General features: G+C 44.3%; 1 protein-coding gene across 1 annotated transcript in view; it reads left to right on the forward strand.

The window, feature by feature from the left end:
* The window catches only part of CNTF (ciliary neurotrophic factor), a 43,767-nt gene extending 27,629 nt beyond the window's left edge, over window positions 1–16,138 (forward strand). The window contains exon 2 of the mRNA XM_069227830.1: window positions 14,306–16,138. Coding sequence (XP_069083931.1) covers window positions 14,306–14,824 — 519 coding nt within the window. The 3' untranslated portion in view covers window positions 14,825–16,138. The remainder of the gene's footprint in view (window positions 1–14,305) is intronic.
* The last annotated feature ends 6,701 nt before the right edge of the window (window positions 16,139–22,839 follow it).

The following is a 22,839-nucleotide window of genomic DNA, read 5'->3' on the forward strand; positions in this document are numbered from 1 at the left end:
GATAGGGGTATGACACCTGTTGCTGCAAAAGTACAAGCTTTGTCAAATGCTGACAAAGATGTTTCAATCGTACATTCTTTTCTTGGCATGACCATTCACTTTTCATGATACCTACCAGACTTTGCCACTGTTAGTGCTCCATTCTGAGAGTTGACAAAGAAAAATGCATTTTTTTTCAATGGTCACACGAATGCAAGACACATTTCAAGAGAATCAAACACACCATTGAAAATGCTACAGAACTGGCATACTTTAATCCAAAGCTCCATACAGAGGTTGTGGTCAATGCTAGCCCGGTCGGGTTAGGTGCTGTCCTTGGACAGCATAGTGGACGCCCAACTGCTCGATGCCATATTGTGTCCTATGCTAGCAGAAGTTTGTCTCAAACTGAATGGCTTACTCACAGCCTGAGAAAGAAAGTTTGGCTAGGGTATAGGCTTGTGAACATTTCCATGTATTCCTCTATGGAAAGCTGTTTATGCTGGTGGCTGATCATCAAGCTTTGCTGACCATCTTTGGCAAACCAAAAGCCAAGATGCCCCCTTGCATTGAACGATGGGGACTATGATTACAAGAGTACGATTGTGCATCGTCTAGGAAAAGTTGAGAATCGTGCTGACTCAGGGACTCCATATGATCACACTCGGAATAAAAAACATTTCTTTGCTTTTCTGCATACGTTTTTGCGGCAAAGTCACTAATCACTAAAGTTAATTTAGAAAAATAGCAGTGGTGGATGGGAGCTCCATGCTCCGCGGACTTCTTTATCTGCTGCACAGCATATGACTTCCCGAGCGTCCTTTGCCACTTTCATCCCTCAAACTGCCAAGAGTATTTCTTACATTGTTGTCCAGCATTTAGGATTGGTACAATTTTGCTGTTTCCAAATAGCCTTAGCACTGAAGATGTAAAGTTCAACTAATGCTTAGTACAGCATTACATTTTGGGGAATTGGAGGCTGCCTTCATCTCTTTGCCTGGGACTAAAGGTGTCAGATCTTTAGAGAGCAGAGTGAAGACAGTTGTCTGTCTGTGGCTCCAAAATGAAGAAAAACCTAGACTGCGAGAAGAAGCTAGGCATTTCTTAGGAGACCGAAGGGTAGATTGTGATAATGGGAATGCTCCAGGTGAGCAGTTTGAAGAGAACCGTAATCACTGTCCATCCAAAACCCTTTCTTTCTCGGAAGCGTGTTCACCTCCAAACCCCATGTCCCCAGATACATGCTGCTGGAGAGATAGTGTTAGACTAGCCTTTCAGGCAGTCTGGCATTGCATGATGATCCACCTTGTAATGGTCGCTGTGTGTTATTTTATTTGTTTGGTCCTCACACGATCCATTGGAACAAAAAACATATTAGTCCATTCACTGGCCGTTCTAAGGTGGACCATCTGGCAGTGTCAGAATGCCTCAAGTGAAGGTATACTGACCTCAAAGAGCACAAAGCATTTCAAGGCCGAAAGCTAGAAAGAAGTGAGAATAGTCCTAGAGACCTTGCCCCATGCAGACAGGAGGCAATTTACAGGCTCAAGCACAACACAACAGCAATTATCGAGGAAATTGGACTGCAACAGATGCAGTAACCAGTGGCTTCACTTTGGCTACATATTGGTAAAGATGGTTTACAGAGTTGGGTGATAGATATGTCATCACTTAGCAGTTTTCAGTGGCGTTGCATCTTGCATTGTGATGGAAAACAGTACTGGAGGTGGTTCTGATGGAAGAATTATCTCAACATAGACTGCGCCTCATTGAAGTATTAGAGATAGAAAAGTATACTGTTTATTTAAATATGAAGAAAGTTTAGTTTGAATCATATCTGGAACAGTAGTAAGAAGATTAATAAGATATGGAAGGCATCTGGATATATCACTGAAATAACTCGAAGGCTAGATCGATTACTGCAGATTCACATATGTGTATTTGTATTTCATTTTTGTAGTTTTGTCAGCATTCGGATGATTTAAAACTGATAATAGTGAGCTTTTAAAAGAATTGATACATAGCAGCAGGGTGCAGAAGTATGTCCAATAGGCAGAAGAAGGCCATGTGAGGTCCACAGCAACCTACCCAGAATAGGAACTAAACACAATAATTCACCATTTGACGAATAATATTCATTGCCGAGTAAAACCAGTGGAAAAGAGTGGCATCAACCGGAGGAAAGCAGCCAACCTCTCACGAGGCCAAGGGTTGGGGTCTGTCAGAACTGGTTTTACATGAAAGAGGCAAAGACCTCCCCTAATTCCAACAAATGCAGTGGATTAGGTAGTTTTTATTTCCTAGTATTCTGACAGGGGGTTCACCAATTTCGGTAGAATGTTTATAGGCAGATCCTGCAGTCCTGAAGTCCTGGTTAGAGTTCCAGTGAATACCCAGAGGTGCTTTTCTGTTAATAGGGTAACTGATACTGCACTTTGGGATTCAGAAAGTAGTTAGAATTTGGTAGAGGAGAGTACAGACAGTAAGACTGGGATCATAATACTCCAGTATATGAAGGGTGGTGGAGGTGAAAGGCATATTGCTTCCACAGCTGGTCGGTCCACTCTAGGACAGACTGGCCTGGAGAATCGACTCTTGAACTGGGGAGAAATCCCTATCCTCTGCTCTTGAGGTGAAGATAGGAGCTCCTTGCACAGCAGTCTTTAACAGGCTGGGGAAAACTGTAGCTTCCTTTGGCCGAGATGCTCCACTGTATTGAATGGTTTAGCCAGCAAGCTGATACAAAGCCTCCAGCTGAGTGGAGGACCTACCTGCTCTGTAACGCGAAGCTAGTCCCTACAAGTAAGGTTTTTGCTTGAAACTGAAAGTGTGCCCAGCCTTTGGTTGGCTTGTGTCAAAGATTCCTGCAGCCAGGACCTGGGTCCCTTACCCAGAAACCATTTACAATCTTGCAAAGCTTTAATAGTTCTCTTGCACACAGGACATGGGACAAAGGAGCATTGTCAATGTGAGAGCATTCAAGCTTTGTCAGTATCATTTTTATAGAAGACCCAGGAGTGTCCAGGTGGCTAACTGGTCACTGAATGGTCACTGTCTAGGTGGCTAACTGGTCATTGAATGGACATTGTTCCCTTACCTCTTCTCTGAGGGAAAGGACGGTATTCCAACAAGTGACTTGTTGTGAGAAGGACACAAGAAGTGAGTCCTTGCTGGTCTCCAGGTAGCTGATCTTGAGAGATGTGGTTTTCCTAGTTCTAGTGACCACAGAGCTTGAGCTAAATATGGTCATTTCCCACGTGTCTTCTTCCATTGTAGTGAAGTGACAACTATTAAGAACACAGACTGTGAACACTGGCCAGAGGATGAATGAGCATCAGTCCTATTTTTCTCCTATTGTAAAACAGAAAGGTGAGACTCAGTGCTGAAACACTGAATCTTTGCTTTTTCATATCACGCCCCACAGCCCTCCCCACACTGTGCGAACGGAGACCTCAGGCAGACAAAGTTGTATCAGAGCCCTTAAGGCCATTATATTGAGAAGTGTTCTAAAAGCCATATATAACGAGTGGTAGAGCACTGGGCAGTGATGGTACACCTGGAGAATTCTACAAAGAATACAGTGATCTCCATGCCCCTATATGCTAGATATGCGGAATGATGGCCTGCAGAAGGATGAGCTCCCACAACATGTGCAGGAAGCTGTGGCCATCACACTACTTAACCTTGGTAACCAGCCATAGGAATGTGGGTCATAGAGACTGCTATCCTTAATAAATATTGACAATAAGATCTTGGCAAAACCCTTGGCAGCCCGGCTAGCACCGCTGCTGCATGGCCTGGTGTTGCCAGAGCGATCGGGATTCAACCACGACGGGGTGCATACCGCAACGCTGACAGCCTTCAGACCCTCTTCGCAGTCCTTCACCAGACCAATCCAGAGCTACGAGCTGGGATGGTGTTTCTAGACACTGCCAAGGTGTTTGACTTCATACCAAACTGACAGCACAAGCACATGTGAATGACTGCATCTCTGCTCCAATTACAGTACGATGTGGGACAAGGCGGGGATGTCCCCAGTACCAGCCTCTGGTTAGTGTGCTCTGCAAAGTGTAGGGTCACAATGGTGTTCAATTTGGGATGCGCAGAGTGTTGCTGTCACTCAATGTCGATGACATATTAGTTGTTAGAGACCCTAGCAATAACTTGGATCCCATCCTAGCTCAGATCACAGATTTTGGGCATTGGCCAAGCCTTACCATAAATTGGTCCAAATCACTTATGATGCCATTTGTAGATGACATGGCCGCACTACTACTTGTACATCCCCTGCAGTAGCAAGGGAACTCTGTCTGCTATCTGCGGATACGGATCAAAAGGGATTCACCGGTAATAATATAAGAGAATTATGGCACATTAATGTGCAAGGGTTTATAAGTGAGATGGAAAGTTGGAAATGTAGGGCACATCTGGTCAATCCTAGGATGCTACATCATCCTTCCCCCAACCCTCCTCCTGTACAGCATTTTGGGACAATCCAAAATTGTGACTAGTCTCTGGAAAGAGCTCCCTTGAGAGTCTCAGTTCTGAAGTGTGTACTCCAAACTGTATGTAAAGCGATGTTGCAAGTTGCCCATTAATATGGTCATAGAACTCCTGGGTGACTTGCTGTATGCTTACAATGCGCAGCTGGGGGTGCTGTAGTCCACATATTGAAGTAGTAGATTTACAAAATGCTGCGTTTTGCATTCCAAGCACTTTAGAATGCTCAGCAACCAGTGTATGCAGTAAACAAATCTCTCGGGCTGACCTATGCAGGGTATGACTATGATATCATTGTAGTAGACCCCAGCTGCTCTTTACTTTGCAGGTCCACTAATGAAGGTCAGGATCCATAACTCTGTTTTTTAGTTTCTTGAAACGCAGGTAGTTTGGCCCTATCCTCTACCATAGGTTGAATATGACTGAGAGTCTTTGATCTGCACCCCTTGTGAGTTAAGTCCTTGGAGGTTTATTGCTCGATTAATTACCCACAGGCCCTTTAATCAAAAGTCCTTGTGTGGCTAGGCCTTCCAGCTTCAAATTTTGAATTGAAAACTGCTAAAAGCCTGACTGGAATGAAATTCACTATCTAACATGTGAATTATATTGTTTATCGGTACATTATTACATCATCATATTGCATGCTGCCTCCTCCCATCCCATTCCTAAAACACTACATGGAAATTGAGCTTGGCCTAAAACTATTGATTGTTTCTCTCTTTGTGTTCTCTCTTTGTGTTACCTTCCATCCTCTTCATGCCACCTCTCTCTGAGTCTCATGATTGGCTGCCTGTTCTCTAATATTGTTTTTCTGTAAATTGCCCCTACCTCAACCTCTCCTTCAGTGAAACTATATTCCTGTAACCTAACAATACCTAATCTGCCCAGCCTAGCTATTCATCCCGGCAACCATTTGTTTGAACTCAAATAGCTCACTAATAATTACACCTAACTCATATTACTTTATTTACAAAAAGAAACTGGCACTGTAGCGAGTGGTTTCTTTGAGAACGCAAGACTTATCCCAGTAACCAACAGCAGCCAACAAACATTGGTTAAACCACTAGCCTTGAGATCCATAGAAGTGCGCTGCCTATTGCAAAGCACTTCAACACCTTGTTAGAAGCAGTAAATGCTATATAAATTCATTTACAAAACAATGCAATGCAATGCATATTTTCACTTTATGGAAACTGCTTTGGCGCCCTCCTGAGGCAACACTTAGTAGTTACAGTCACTCTCTGTAACACTTGTTTACTCAAAGGTGATTCCAGCATTCGTTGTTAGAGGCATGCTTCGCCGGGAAACGAATCTGTTGCTAACCCTGTTTTTTGTTTTTTCAAAAAAATAGCCGTCTCACTTTATGTTAGAAGCTGCAGAATACAATCCTTTCATGCAGATCAATAGTAGGTTTATTTCAGAATAAGACACACATTTACCTTTATTGTGTATGTTTCAGCTGATAGCTATTGCTTAACTATTAAGGAACACTCGTAAACGAGGTAAACATTAGGAAAAATAATGTTAGGTTAATATTTTGTCTTCAAATAGATGGAGAATTAGCAAATATTCGTCTCTCTGGAGCCGCCTAGTATTTTACAGGTTAAGAATATTAAAAGTGAGTGCATATACCATTTCTGTCATTCTGTGGTTTTCTGTGTTTCCAATTGGCATATAAAATATTAAATGATCTGTTTGTCAAAATGCATTTTTCGAAATTTTGATTGACAGAATTTGTAAGAGCCTTTTAAAAGCTCTGACATTAGTGATTTCTTGGGTGGTTTGCTTGGAGTTACACGGGAGAAGATGGAGTTTTGCTGCAATGTTATATATCTAGGAAACATGGAGACATTGGTACAACACATCATAACGTTGCGGGCAAAACACTTTAGGCCAGATTTACAAGAACCTGGCGCATAGGTACTGATGTGCCAGTTTTCTTGCCTTGTCCCTGCCCCACCTAACTGCACCAGGGCGCACGTTAGTCCAATAGCGTCAGAATTTTTTACGCTATTGTCGTGCTTTGCTCCACTAGCATCAAAAATGTTGACGCTAGTGGAGCAAAGTGCAAGGAGGTCCATGGGTTGATATGGGTGCTCCGAGCAGGTGTTAAAAATTGCACCAAAAATGGCACAGTGAAGTCTTGTAGATTTCACTGCAATATGTTTGCGGGCCTCCTAACGGCGGAACGCCCCCCTTGCATACATTATTCCTGACTCAGGCATAATGTGGTGCAAGAGGTCGCAATGTGGCGCCATGCATGCCTGCATTGTGTCACTTTGTAAATATGGCGTGATGAAAAATGGCTCCTTGAGCCAAATTAGCATAAAAAAATCACACTAGTGTGGTGCAAGAAAGCTCTAGGGCCTTGTAAATCTGTCCCTTTATGCCCGTGGCTTAATCCCATTGTCTGCCCAAACTGTGTCAATTTGCATTCAGTGCTCTAAAAGCTATAACTCACATTGATCCAGCGGGCAACTCATGATTCCTTCTAATGAGAACGGTCTTCTTTGGCCCAGATTTACCACACAGCCATGTGGATTGTAGACTTTCACTAGTTCCAACTTCTTTGACTTGCAGGGTCCCTGGAATATGCCATGCCAGCTGTTTGGGGGTTAGGGCTGGCAGGACACTGACAATGGTGCTGTGTTTGTGAAGTAAGGTATGGCAGTATGCCAAGTGTGAGTGTTGTAGGATGTAGTAATCCATTTTTGTACAATTTCTGTAATTTAGGGCTTAGAAATTAAACGAATTTGCCTAGGGATGCCAGAGTAGAGCCAGTTCTGCACCACAATTTTTTCAGAAACACAAGGAAAATTTCGCCCACCTAATTATTTTTGTTTTGATGTCTGTAAACAATGAAATGCACATTTTGCAAAGCAGAAAAAAGTGGGAAAACACCATCGGGATTTAAAGTGCTAAATTCTGGAAACAAAAACCTTGGCCCATATTTATGGGAAAATGACAGAGCTTGACGCTGCGCCAAAATTGCCAGCGCCTCACTTCATCATTTTCACAACGCAGGGATGCGCCGTATTTAAGTGAATATGCTGCATCCCTGTGTTGTCCCCTGCGCTGGCGCTGAATTTAACTTCCAGCGCCAACGGAGGCATCCATGCACCATCATGCAAGGATGTCTGCATTGAGGGGTGTGATTGTTTATGTGCGGGAAGGTACCTTCCTGCACATAAACAATCACTAATGGCTCTTTGGCATTTCTGTGTGTGCTGCACAATGCAGCACGCACAGAAGTGCCAAAGCGTCATTTTGAAATGATTGTTTATGTGCAGGAATGGACACCTTCCCGCACATAAACAATCATTTCTGGCATTTTGCTCTTTCTATGCGTGCGGCAGAATGCAGCACGCAGCGAAAAATAAAAAAACTAGGAGGAATAAAAGTATCCCTCCTCGTTGTGCCTTGTTAACACCACCCCTGGGGTTGGCGTTAGATTTTGGCGCTGTCTCAGGTTTACAAAATCTTTATGTATCTTGATATTCTTTGCAGCCCTGAGGAAGTCACGGGGGTATTTCCTACCATGACGAAACACGTGTTGGCTGTTTTTTGTGTTCCATTAAAGATGAACTCTCCATCCCAAGGACTCCATTGAAAATTTTGTTCACTTATACGATCTCTCCAAATTTGATTACTGTTTTTGATAATGCAGTATTTATGAACTTTTGATCTTACATTTGCATTTCACGAGTGCCTTGGTCTTTGTTGTAATTTTCTTTTGTCTCTGTGAGACACTATTGGAGGAGGGGGAAGATCCTCCAGGCTAGGAGCACCGTGCCTTGAACTGGTTATATCTTTATTACTAAGGAGGTGAATGTCGAGAGCGCTTTCTTTCCCTTAATTTTCTTCCCAATTTTTGTCTATCATCATGCATACACCCTTGCACATCAAGCATGGGCGTGTGCCTTGCACAAGGCAGCATAAGTGCACCAGGGTGCTGGAAATGGCCCTTTTTGCAGGGTTCTCCCCAAAGTTTTTGCCCCTGACCTCCTATTTTTGACTGTGTGCTGCATTAATTTTTCTGGTTTTAAGGCTCTGGGCACTTTACCATTGCTGACTAGTGCTAAAGCCCACTTGCCAGGCCCAAACCTTCCCTTTTACTACATGTAAGTCACCCCTAAAGTACACTCAAGACAGCCCTATGGGAAGGGTGCAGTGTATTTAAAAGGTAGACATGTACTGGTGTTTTGACATGTCCTGATAGTGAAATACTGCTAAAGTTGCTTTTCACAATTGCAAGGACTTTCTCTCTGATAGGGTAACATAGGAATTACCTTGAAATATCTTTTAGGTGTAATTTCTTCCCATTGGGAACAGATAGAGATCTGGGGTCTCTGAAATCAGAATTTTAAAATATATCTTTTGGTGTAGTTGGTTTTTGAACTGTGAGTTTGAAAATGCCACTTTTAGAAAGTTGGCATTTTCTTGCTTAACCATTCTATGTGTTCCTCTGCTCTCTGCTGAAATCACGTCTGGGTCAGGATAACAGTTGGGCTGTTTGTGCATTCACTCTAGACAGTCACTCAAAGGGAGCTGAGGTGTGCCCTGCATATCCTGATGGACCATCACCAGGCTGATGGGTCTTCCTGAGCTAGAGTGGTCTGAGTAGCTGACACTTGCGCCTGAATAGGGCTGTGCCTGTTCTCACACGAAGCAGTCTCCAACACCCTGGAGTGTGTCTGGGTCCAGGGCAGGAAAAGGCAGTCTTGGGCACTACAAATAATTATCTTTGAAGTTTGCCTATTCCAAAGACAGAAATGGGTATAAGTACTTGACCTCTGACAACACATAGTTAGAACAGTTTTGGACTGAGGACATTCTGCCTGGACGAAGAAGTGGATGCTATGGGAGGGACTGCCACTCTGCCTCTTGCTTTGTTGTGCTGGCCTGCTGCTTGCTGCTTCTGTCCTGGGAGTGAAGGAACTGGACTTTTCCCTCAAATCGCTTTACCTTGACCCCGTTTTTGGAACTCCACTCGAGTCAGTAAGGTATGCTATATGATACTCTCCTACCGGGCTTTGTCCCATTCAACACACAGCTTTGAATTTAATTTGCGAGTGGTTCCTCCTTTTACCTTTACCCTTTTCCTGTCCTGACCGTTTCCCGCTTAGAATTGATGCTTTTGTGGGAGCCTGCACCTTGGCTTTGCCTTCTTTGCGGACTTTTCTGCCGATACTGCCCATTCGTCTACAGTTTACACAGTGGTTACGCTTGGTGCTTACAGGAACTTTACATAGCGGTGATTACAATTGTGGCACCTTTTTGACTTGTTTGACTTTTTTATCACGACAGGTGCCTGGTTGGTTGGTGAATGCTCTTGTCTGACATACACTTTTTCTATATATTTATCATTAGCACACTCTCTATCGGGTTTCATTCTTTGGGTTTCCTAGATTACTTATCCCTAATAACTATTCACTCTTCCACACCTTTCTCAGCTTTAGCTTTTGCTGGTCTTCACACACCAAAGACACGTTTTTGGTGTGAGGTTCGGGCTTACCTAAAAAAGTTTTCTTATTTTGTGTTCATTTATGTTGTACAATGTTGTATTTCTGCAGCCTTGAAAATGTTGTCAAAGACAAAATACGTGTCGGCTGCCTGTTCTCAATGAAATAAACATCTTAATTTTACTACTGAATTTGCATCTGAACTTGACTTACTAGATGGTTGTCCAATAATTTATGGAACTATTGATCTGCTCTAGTTGTTTCTTTGTTGATGTAATTGTGGGATTTCCTCTCACTATCTGTGGCACTAGTTTGGTAGCATAGTGCTTTCACCTGTTGAGCAGTCTGCTATAATTACTTAGGAATTAGTGTGTCCACTCAAGGGGAGTGCGACATTCAGCAAATCACTGCTACCATACCTTTGTTCTAATATATACCAAACATGCCCACACTGCTCCTCACAGAACAGAAATTATCACTAAGACATATATAAGGGAATTCCCAATTCCTAATGCAACCCTGTGAGAGAAGCAGCATTCACAGTAGTGAAAACCTAATAGGCTGTTTGTCACTACTAGGGTTTGCAAAAACATATGGGTAAATGCCCTACCTTTTACATACACAACACCCTGCCCAGAGGAAATGGCTGGGCTATTACCATCTGTCATTTCCTCTTTTCCAATCTACCATCTAAAGGCAGCTAGATACAGTTCTGAAAAATACAGGAGGCATGCGGTATTCAGTAAATAATGGTAATGCAGCAAAGCAGAAAAAATATTAGATAGTGTTGAACTTGGCCCTTTTGGCAGGTTCATCCCCTGACTTTTTGCCTCCTTCCTCCTATTTTTTCTGACCTCTCGCTGTTGGCTCTAGGACTCTGAGCACTTTATCACTGCTGATCAGTGCTAAACTGCAGGTGCTCTCCCTTCTAAAGTTGGTATGATTGGCTTATACCTAATTGGCATATTTAATTTACCTGTAAGTCACTTGTGCAGTGGTATCTCTATACCCAGGGCCTGTAAATTATATGCTACCAGTGGACCTGCAGCACTGCTTGTGCCACCCACAGAAGTAGCCTATCAAACCTGTCTCAGGCCTGCCACTGCAGGGCCTGCGTGCGCAGGTTTCTGCCATAGGAACCTGGCATCTAAATTTACTTGCCAGGCCCAGAACCCCCCTTTTACTACATGTAAGTCACCCCAAAGGTAGGACCTAGCTAGCCCTATGGGCAGGGTACTATGTATGCAGAAGGCAGGACATGTGCCAGGTTGCGTGGCCTGTCCTGGTAGTGGCAAACAGCCTAACTTGGTGTCTCACTGCTGTGAGTGCTGCCTCCTCATAGGATTGCATTGGAAATGCCCTGCCTTATGTGTAAGGGGTATTGTCTGATTTATGAGGGGTAGCGTAGGCGTGTTTGGTATGGTTGTGACAGTGGTAAGAAATGCTGCTTACTGGTGTAGGTGTATTTTATATTACTATCACAGAAATGCCACTTCTAGAAAGTGCGCATTTATCTGTGCTTATAACTTTGGTGTTTTGAAGCTTGTCTCCAATCCACGTCTGGGCAGAGTGACAGTTGGGCTTTGTGCATACTTTTCAGATAGCCTGTACACAGGGAGGTGCATCTGCATTTTGAATAGTCTTCCGGGGCTGAGAGAAGGGAGAGGCGGGGCACACATGCATTTGTAAAGGCTGTGCCCTGGCCTCACATAAAAGGGTCATTTACCCACAACTAATGTTTGGAGCATGTGCTGGAGGAGAGAGGGGGCACTCCTAGAACCAGTTGTAACTGGTTGGAACCTCTTCTCCCCTTCTTTGTAAAAACACTGTAAAACTGAGTATAAGTACAGGGGTATTTTCCCCACAATTTGGTGACATTTTGGAAGTGGACACAGTGCTGCTGGAGGGAGTCACCAGGAACCGCCATGGACTGCTGCTGCTGTGCTGACCTGTGACTGGCCTGGTCACTTTGAGGAACTGCCACTTGCCTGCATCCACATTGCGCTGGCCTGCTGCTGGGCCCTGCCGCCCTGTGCTCCATTGAACGTTGTCCCCCAGGGGCAGGGTGCTGTGGCCCCTGACCCCTGCAACTGCATGAAGCAGAAGAGGAGTGCTTCTTCATATTGCCCTAGAAAGCACCTGCAGAAGCTCCTTATGTTGTCAGGTCATACGCTTTTGAAAGCGCCTTGTTTTATTGCCCCCCAGCACTTGAGAGCACTTTTCTGCTGCCAAAATCACTACCGCGACCCAGGCTTATTTGAGTGCCCTAGCGCTTTGGGAAATGCGTTGTTGGTAAAGGATTCACCGCCGCGATGCAGCTTTTGGTTGGTAAGTGAGCCGGAGTTACGCTGTCCGCAGTGCCCCTGGGGCTCCACCAAAAGTAAGGAAAGACGCGAGCGCTCTCCTACCGTGCCCCCGGGGCAGAGCACGCTCCGAGGAGCTCCCCTGGGGCACAAGTGTGCTGCAGCCTGTTGCTGGAAACCGGGCGGGTGGAAGGAAGCCTCATCGGAGGCTCCCCCACCCCACCGGAGCCCCTTCTCCATATTTCTGAGTCGAGCAGGGGGGAAGGAAGCCTCTTCGAGGCTCACCTTGCCCCAGTGGAGCCTCAAGTTATTTTAGAAGGACACAGGCGGCATGGAAGCTTTGCCGGAGGCTCCCCGCACCTCATAGTCCTCCTTTGTTGTGTTGGGGCCCCCGTGAGAGTCTGGGGAGGACCCCACCATGCACCAATTGTCGTGCTTGTTTTGGCCAGCCCCTCTGGAGGGCCAGTTGTGGCCTGGGGGGCCCCAGGGATTGCGGGCCCCTGGAGGGACCCGTTATAAAAGCAGGAGGGGGTGTTTCTCGCCTCCCTCCTCCCAAATTATCACAAGCCCTGTTTGGCGCAGAGGAGCGCCGGGCCTCCTTTTTGGAGCTTCGTGGGCCTGGAAGTGCCCTATCATGAAAAACAGGTACTTTTAAAAGGATATATCATTTGTAACGTTCCTGGTATGGGCATGGTATATTATTATGTTAACCTTTTTATTTTATGATGTGCAACATATATGTGCTGATGTTCCTTTTATGGGCATGACATGCTGATATGTTTTCTTGACTTGCCATACGTTTTATAATGTTTCTCATATGGGAGTTTATGATATTGCTATGACAAGTGCATTTATTTAGTAGTGTGATTCCTGACTACTGCTTATGTTGCAGAATAATAAGTAACCTGTGTGTTATGTGTGACTACTGCTGGTTCTGCAGAGTAACTATTGTGTAACGTTGTGACAACTGCTTGAGTACCAGGGTATTACTGACATGTTGTGTTTGGTCTAATAGTTGCGTTGTGTACAATACAGTTTATTTTCATATAACTTGGTGTTGTGTTTCCTTTGTGGTAGGGATAGTGTGTCACGTGTGTTGTGTGTGTTATGCAAACGCTTTACACATTGCCTCAGGGATAGTCCTGACTGCTCGTGCCAAGATACCAAGGGGGAGAGCAGGGGTTATCTTTGACGTGTAACTCCTTTGCCCTGACTAGAGTTGGTGGGTTCTGCCTGGCTTAGGTGTATACTCTAGCCAACCAGAAACCCCATTTCTAACAGATAGCCTAAAACCCTTGCACATTTTCATTCTGCTGTTTACTGTTGGTTTTCCAATGTACCCTGTTGGATAATCGACAGAATTCTTGGCAACCATTCTGATTTGAAGTTAGTAGAACAGAATGTCTTATTCAACATAATTGCACTTAAAACCTAAAGTTGTTAACAGAGCCATGGCCTCACCACCAACGGCTGTAATTCCTTTTCAGGTTGGTTTGAAGAGACATTATCAAGGACATTGTAGATGTATATGGAAGCTGTTTAATTTACCTCTACAGATTCTGGCTTTCTACTGTTCAGTTTGGACCATGTGTAACATAAATGTAGTTTCTCCCTTCCCCACTCACAGATCACTTCTAGGGCGAGAGGTTCTCTTATCAAGACAATTAAGGTGTTCATGTGTCTGAGGAGCAGCACGGAAAGACTCTCTGTGTACTAAATGTACTCTGTGGATTCTTTCAACGTATGCTGCTGTTAGGAGTGGCATTGAAGGGGTTTATTCACAATGCTAGCATCCAGTATTGACATAAAATCATCCTCAATACCCTGCCAACTGGAGTGCTATTGAAGTAATCTCTTGAGAGTGAAGATTTGGAGAGACTATGTTACAGGAAAGTAAATGGTCTATTATTGCCCTATTTTAAATGTGTTATAAACTTACATTTACTTTGCATAGATTACCAAAGACAGATAATAATGATGCAATTGGGAGAAAAATTGTTGAACTGTCCTACTTTACTATGTCCTGCATTTTAATTTTTTTTCTCCATCTCTGTTCTTCAGGTTGAAAGCCAAGGTTTGAACATTGAACTGGATTTGGACTTTGTAGATGGCATCCCCTCAGCCAGCACTGAACAGTGGGGTAACTTGGCAGAGGCAGAGCGACTGGAATTGAATGTAAAAGCTTACCGCTCTTTCCAAGACCTTCTTAATGAAGTGCTGGAGGACCAGAAGCAGCACTTTACGCCAGCCTCCACAGATTTCCATGAGGACATCCGTACTGCCATAATTCACGTTGAGACCTTCTCCAACCACCTGGAGGAGCTGATGGTGTCTCTGGAGCACGAGGTTCCTGAGAAGGAGATGGGGATCTCTGGGGTGGAGACTGGGACCTTATTTCAGAAGAAGCTGAAAGGTTACAAGGTCCTCCTGGAGCTCCTGCAGTGGGCACGGAGGTCTATCAGTGATCTTAATCAGTTAAGCAAGAATGGGAGGTATCAGGCGAAGGCGAGGGCAACACCGACTTTTCAGACAATTCGCATGAGCAGCCGAAGAGTCGTGGTTCACAACTCCACTGAGTAGAAGTGTTTCTATTCCATTGCACGATCTTCTTTGTTGAAGGAACATTTGCAAATTCACACTCACTAATCCAAATAGGTTGAAGAATGATGAGAAGAAGAGATAAGGGGAAATAAAGAAAGATCGTGTTTGAGTATAAGGAGATGTGAGGGAGAATTATAGTAGGCGAAACAGCAGAAAACAAGACACAGCATGGAGAAGAGTAAACTGGTAGGTGAGCAATATAGATGAGAGACAAACGTGGTAGAGAAAATTTCAGAAAACTTAGATGATCATGAGAGAACAGAGAGACTGGAGTTGGTGCATAGACAAGAGAGCTGTCGGGAATAGAGATTAAGTATGCTGGGTGATTTGTGAATGTAAAACTGCTGGGAGACAGAGACAGAGTATAATGGTCGCAGAGAGGGCATAAATGATGTGTAGTGTACATTTAGATACACACACTTAGTTACCTTAGCATTCTTGTGTACCCTAGGGACAGATGGCTGCTGGCGCCATCAGCAGTAGTTAAGCTCTGCGCGAGAGTGATGGCCGAAGCGAGAGTCATGGTATCTATGAGTGAGTAAAAGGAGGACACTGATCTTTGAAACTTAGCACTGTAGAGTTGGGCATTAAAATGGCGGCTGTGGATAGTAGCATATTGGCATTCATCAATGCTTTTCAGCCATTAATTAATGAAGATTTGTTAATAGCGGTGGAAATTTCAGCTTCTGAAAGCAATATCTCAGTTGTAGCAGTGTTCGATGTCATCGGTTCAGTGAATTAAACTTCAGGTATAGTCAGTGAATGATTGCATTCATGAACTTAGTTTATGCTTCTTAGCCGAAGTCGAGGGATCATAACAAGTGAAAGACTAAAGTTTCACTAGTAGTGAACTCTATAATGTACAAACCTCTGAGGAGTTGTAGAAACCTCTGAGGAGTTGACAGACGTTGTGTGGCTTCGCAGTGAGCACCTAGAAAAGAACTAAGCGGGAGTAGCGGAACAAACTGCCAGTGTCACATTCTCCATCAGTAGTGGGCCGTTATTGGATTAAAAGCCTTAGAAGTGTGGAAAGCAGGCGCATAACACCAGTTACTACACTTTTTGAAAGCAGGGCATCTTAAAACGGATGCTCTGCTGTCAGAGCTGGTGATGAATATGGGAGCTGTAGTTGAGTCACACGTCACTAAACAGTGTCCCATAGTCAATCCATTGCCTTTTCCCCCCACTCCAGGGTTTACAAGAAGATGGCCGTCGACATAAAAAAACTATTTAACGATTTTAACAGATGCATTACTTGGCATTAAAGTGGCATCAATAAACAATGGCATTACATTTTATTGCCTTATTTGAATAATTTTTTACAGTTTCAAATGATTATGCACTTCTCTTTATTTATTTCGAGAATTTCTACCTGGAACGTTGCACAAAACAACACAGTCGGTTCACAAGTAGTAGATTTTGACCAATGCATTTAGTGGTCAATTCGCGAGACAAGCACATTGCTACGAGCAATACACCGCAGTGTTAACATATTGGCAGTTTTATCAAGCGCTTGCTGGGTGTGTGGTTGTAGAGTGGCGACAGTTCTCACTCGTGTTGGTTGATCATCGAGCTGGGTTTAGAGTTCTTACACTGTTCCCGAGTGCTGAGACATGGGAAATCCATTGTGTGTATCATATATTTTAGACTGCATGGTTTAAAAAAATCTACTAAATGTCTTTCGAAAGAGATAATACCATAAACTATTGGAACGCTTGTACAGCAAAAGTGCCAGAGCATGATCACAAGTGAATACTTCAGCCCAGATTTATGAGGACCTTGCGCCATATATCGCCATATTAGGGTAATTTTTTTACACTAATGTGGCGATATTACGGCAAAGACGCTGCGCCATATTTACAATGCATGCATTGTGCCACTTTGTAACACCTTGCGTCACATTATTCCTAAGCCAGGCATAGTGTATGAAAGGGGGGCTGAAAAAATGGCGCAATGAAATCTACATTTTAGCGGCCGAGAGCAGGCGTTAAAAGGAGGCACACCATTGTTTTCGATATGGTTTGTAGGATTAGTGTCAACATTTTTGGCAATAATCCTGCAAAGCGCCAAACTAGCGTCCAAAATTTAGACGCTAGTTCTCTAACTACCGCCATGGTGTGCCGTATGTTCAATACGGTGCACACATGGGTACGTTATGGGGCACAAAGGGAGTGCAAGAAAAGTGGCGCTGCATTGGATGCAGGGCCACATTTCTTAAATTCGCCCCTTCATATTTAAAAACAGTATCCTGAGATAAAATACACCTGGACTCATGGAAAAGCAACACATATTAAATTACAATGAAGAACACTTTAGCAATTAAACTTCTGTTCTACAAAGTGAGAGGCCACAGTATTGAGATATGGCTCTGCTTGATGTCTCCTTAGACATCAATGCTTTTATAATGTTCTGCATCAATGGCAACTGCTTAACCATAGTTCAACAGGTGCAGCTCACACCACAGGAGTAACGTTTCTTCATAAAACTCTTCCCTTATTAAATGTAGTCTGATCTCTCTGTGGTGCCTCAGTTGTGACCCATCAGTAGCACATGATGTGATGCTAAAGCCTGAGTTGGTTAGTGTTGTTTGACTCACTTCACAAAACTATTTGTCCATGAGGATTAAACATTTGTGCACAAATTCTTCAGTTTAGGAGAGTAAACTCACATTTTGTGTAAAATCTGCTCGAAGGGGCGTTTGACAGGTGTCTCATGGTTAGGGTGGCCAGAAGAAGTAGGTAAACACCCACATGCTTGTGAGCATGTGGGGTATTCGCAAAACCCTAGCAGGCTTATCCAACCCTGATTAGGGTCTCTTCTCCTGTTAATGGCAGAAGTCAGTCCCTGCTCAGGAAGGGTTGGGAATTGTTTAAGGAGGGGGGGCGGCTAGGAGAAGTGGAAAATTATGATTCCCATGGAGAAAATAAATTTGAATACAAATAATAAAATGGAGTTGCACTTGGGAGCACATTTATACATTCACAAATTTACACTTTTTACATTGAAGCTACAACTCCATAATTTTGCAGCATAGCCCGCTATTAATAAATACAGCTACCTTGCGAACTCAAGGAAACGTACAAATCAGAAAAAACTTGAAAATCTGTCTGCTTATTCATACTCTATGCATGCAGTGCCATTCAGTCCCCTCAGCTTAGCCATTTACCTCACTCCTCTTTGCTTCCTCGCTCCATCCCTACGCCCATTTAAATGTGACCTTTTCCTCCTTTGTCCCTATGCCATCTGCTTGATTCAGTTAATCCTTCCTACTCCTCCTTTCATTCTCTCTCCTCATTCACCCCTTCACTTCTTGTACAGCTAGATAGACAGGAGGGGCTGAATTAAGTGGTTCCTTTGTGATCTCCTGTGAGCCCAGTGAGAAAAGTGGAATAACCAGGGGAAGTGAGTGCGCTATTCCAGGTCCACCCTGTAATTTCGCTGTAGGCTCCCACTCATAATACGTTGTAACTCTGCACCCTCCTGGGCACTTGGACCAACGCCCCTAATTTAATGTTCCTTTGTTGTCTTCTTTCTTGCTCTTAATTTGTTTCAACTTTAAATAGATCCGGGTATCAATCTATTGTCTATTGTGCATTTCATTGTCATCTCTCTCAGAATAGATGTATATTTGAATCAAACTAAAACTTGCACCCTCATCATGCGCTCCTTATGACCTCACCTATTACATCACTTGTGACATGTTCAATGACATCATTGTTGACATCACTGAGACATTTCTATCATTCAATAATTTCAATAGTTCTCACAGTGCGCTATAGGCTTTCATAAGTTAGGGGTAATACAATAAATATAATTGATGGATGGACCTTCAGCAGTGCCATCAACCCAACGGTCAACAAGCACCCAACCTGCTGTGCACACCTACGGCCATGCATAGCAGTGGTTGGCCACAGGTTGGCCAGCCATTCCCATGCACAAAACACTCAATTGAGACCTCTGCATAGTCTTCAGCCAGGCCTTTTGGCTAACCTACCATGTATGTGTGAGAAAAGGTCCCTTTTGTCATGTTTAGTCCCCACTTTTTGCCTGGTAAATGATGCAGTCTCAAAGTTGTTAGAGCCCATGGCCCCTGCTAAAGAGGTTCCCTGGACCAAATCTCTTTCCCAAAACTGTTGTGATGCATTGGCACAATTAGCAACATCTTTAGCTGCCACTAAACATTCCTAGTAAATGGTACTTAGGTACCCAGGGCATGGAGTACTAAGGGTAGGCCCCTTAGGGCAGCAGCAAAGATTGTGCCACCTTCTAGGGTCATGTACCCAGATGCACCCAGCACTGCCGTTGCAGGCTCAGTGTCCTGGTCAATCTTAAAATGCAAACTCGACATGGCACACAGCCTTTGTACCCTGTGTACTACACACTGCATGCAATATAGGTAAGTCGCCCCTCTAGCAGGCCTTCCAACCCTAAGGCAGGGTGCACCGTACTATATGTGAGGGCATAATTGCATGAGCAATATTCCCCCACTGTGTCCTTGCCAAACCTGGGACATAGTGACTGAACAGAGCAGCCATTTTAATATACAGGGAGTGCAGAATTATTAGGCAAATGCGTATTTTTACCACATCATCCTCTTTATGCATGTTGTCTTACTCCAAGCTGTATAGGCTCGAAAGCCTACTACCAATTAAGCATATTAGGTGATGTGCATCTCTGTAATGAGAAGGGGTGTGGTCTAATGACATCAACACCCTATATCAGGTGTTCATAATTATTAGGCAACTTCCTTTCCTTTGGCAAAATGGGTCAAAAGAAGGACTTGACAGGCTCAGAAAAGTCAAAAATAGTGAGATATCTTGCAGAGGGATGCAGCACTCTTAAAATTGCAAAGCTTCTGAAGCGTGATCATCGAACAATCAAGCGTTTCATTCAAAATAGTCAACAGGGTCGCAAGAAGCGTGTGGAAAAACCAAGGCGCAAAATAACTGCCCATGAACTGAGAAAAGTCAAGCGTGCAGCTGCCACAATGCCACTTGCCACCAGTTTGGCCATATTTCAGAGCTGCAACATCACTGGAGTGCCCAAAAGCACAAGGTGTGCAATACTCAGAGACATGGCCAAGGTAAGAAAGGCTGAAAGACGACCACCACTGAACAAGACACACAAGCTGAAACGTCAAGACTGGGCCAAGAAATATCTCAAGACTGATTTTTCTAAGGTTTTATGGACTGATGAAATGAGAGTGAGTCTTGATGGGCCAGATGGATGGGCCCGTGGCTGGATTGGTAAAGGGCAGAGAGCTCCAGTCCGACTCAGACGCCAGCAAGGTGGAGGTGGAGTACTGGTTTGGGCTGGTATCATCAAAGATGAGCTTGTGGGGCCTTTTCGGGTTGAGGATGGAGTCAAGCTCAACTCCCAGTCCTACTGCCAGTTCCTGGAAGACACCTTCTTCAAGCAGTGGTACAGGAAGAAGTCTGCATCCTTCAAGAAAAACATGATTTTCATGCAGGACAATGCTCCATCACATGCGTCCAAGTACTCCACAGCGTGGCTGGCAAGAAAGGGTATAAAAGAAGGAAATCTAATGGCATGGCCTCCTTGTTCACCTGATCTGAACCCCATTGAGAACCTGTGGTCCATCATCAAATGTGAGATTTACAAGGAGGGAAAACAGTACACCTCTCTGAACAGTGTCTGGGAGGCTGTGGTTGCTGCTGCACGCAATGTTGATGGTGAACAGATCAAAACACTGACAGAATCCATGGATGGCAGGCTTTTGAGTGTCCTTGCAAAGAAAGGTGGCTATATTGGTCACTGATTTGTTTTTGTTTTGTTTTTGAATGTCAGAAATGTATATTTGTGAATGTTGAGATGTTATATTGGTTTCACTGGTAATGATAAATAATTGAAATGGGTATATCTTTTTTTTTGTTAAGTTGCCTAATAATTATGCACAGTGATAGTCACCTGCACACACAGATATCCCCCTAACATAGCTAAAACTAAAAACAAACTAAAAACTACTTCCAAAAATATTCAGTTTTGATATTAATGAGTTTTTTGGGTTCATTGAGAACATGGTTGTTGTTCAATAATAAAATTAATCCTCAAAAATACAACTTGCCTAATAATTCTGCACTCCCTGTATGTGCAGGACACTGGTCAATACGAGTTTCCCAGCTACATAATGGCTACTCTGAACCCTGGGTTGTTTGGTATCAAACAACTCAGAATTATAAATCCAAACTGATACCAGTATTGGATTTATTCCAAAATGTACCCAGGGATCTCCTTTGAGATGCCTCCTGCAAAAGCTAACTACCCTGGCACAACCAACCTGCTACCACTAGACAAGAGTCTGAAACTTTGGGTGAGGGCTCCTGTTCTCTGGGTCCCAGAACAACGCCCTTCCCGGGTAGAGGTGTCACACCTCTCTCCTTAGGAATGTGCACTGCCCTGTTAGCAAGCTTCAAAGGAGGGCTTAACACCTTTGAAACTTGACCCCCAAGCCTGCTGCTAGTAGCAGATGGTCGCCCTCATTGCAAACCCCCACTTTTGGGGGGGGCAATGGCAGGAAACCACACAAAGGACAGGAGGCGTGGTCATCCCCAACTTTCACCACCTCTAAGGTGTTGCATGCGAGGTGACCCCTGTATTTCATTTCCCTCCATCTTGCATGGAAGGAAAATAGCCAATCAGGTGTATGGAAGTGACCTCTGTCACTTAGTGGGTGTAGCCACCCTAAGGTAGTTGACCCATTGGTCAGTACCAAGTACTCCCCTAAATGCCCACTAAATACAGTATTTAGTGGGCATCCCTAGACCAAGAAATCGGATTCCAAGGACAAAAGAATACCAGCAACAAAGAAGACCCATGGCTTGAGAACTGAAGTCCTGCTGCACCAAGAAAAGGTGCCAAACCCTGCCTGCTGCACCCAGGACTCGACAATCACTGCTGAGGGGTTGCTTGGATGCTAGACAGACTCTACAAACCCCCAGAGAACCTTCACTCTTTGAAAATTGCCAAATATCTCCCTCCAGAGTAAAGGCATCACTCTACTGCAAGAAGGAACCAAAGACCCAGTGAAAGCCACTTCACTGACCGACTGCTTACCAAGGAACCGGACACTGCAGCTGCATGAAACTCCACCTAATGGTCTGTGAGGACAAACCCTGCCAGTGTACCAAGTTTGGTGGCACCGCGCCCTCCAGTGACCAACCCATGCAATAGCACTAAGTACCTGTCAGCTCACGTCGGACTCCAGGAAGAACAGTCCACCCGGACTGTAAAAAGCCCAGGAGGAAGCCCCGTTCGAGGGACTTCAAGAACCACCATGACCTCCCACCAGAGTGCCACTCCTGACCTGCAAGTGACCCTCAAAAAGACCTACCTCCTGCTTCCAATGGCACCTTTGCGCACAGCTTCTGGCTCACCGATTCGCTCTGCACCTGGCCACCCTGTGCTCTGCACTGAAGATCCAGCAGTGCCCTAAGGGTTCCCCACACTTGTGACCTCGACATCCCAAGGGGATCCGGAGTTACCGTTAAGTCCGCCTGCGCAGTGCTTTTCCAAGTGGTCCCCCGCAGTAGCCTGGCACCAGCTCCAACAATATTTTGCAGCTGCTCCCGTTGAAACTGGAGCTGCCCAAACTTCTCCAGCTTATCCATAGTGCCTACCAATGACCTCAACATACCTGCAAAAGGAGACATTGGTAAATACATTTTATGTGTATATGTACTCCATTGATTTCTGTGGTGCATAGTTACACACAAAAGGACTATCTTTATTAAAACTTCAAAAATTCATAACTTAAAAAGTACTTACCTGATTTTGATGATCTTGATCTGCATTTGCAGCACACTTAGAAAGAGGAAAACTCCTCTCGGGATTGTTTTTGTGCATGAAGGTGCCCCTGCATAAAAACAATCATCCTCGCAACGCAGGCACCCTTCCACCATGCTGTAAGGGTGCCTGGGTTGGCGCCTGGCAGCAATTTGGGTCGTATTCCTGCCTTTGTGTTTTCATGCAGGGCA

The sequence above is a fragment of the Pleurodeles waltl genome, chromosome 4_1 (genome assembly GCF_031143425.1).
Source record: "Pleurodeles waltl isolate 20211129_DDA chromosome 4_1, aPleWal1.hap1.20221129, whole genome shotgun sequence".
Taxonomy (NCBI): Eukaryota; Metazoa; Chordata; class Amphibia; order Caudata; family Salamandridae; genus Pleurodeles; species Pleurodeles waltl.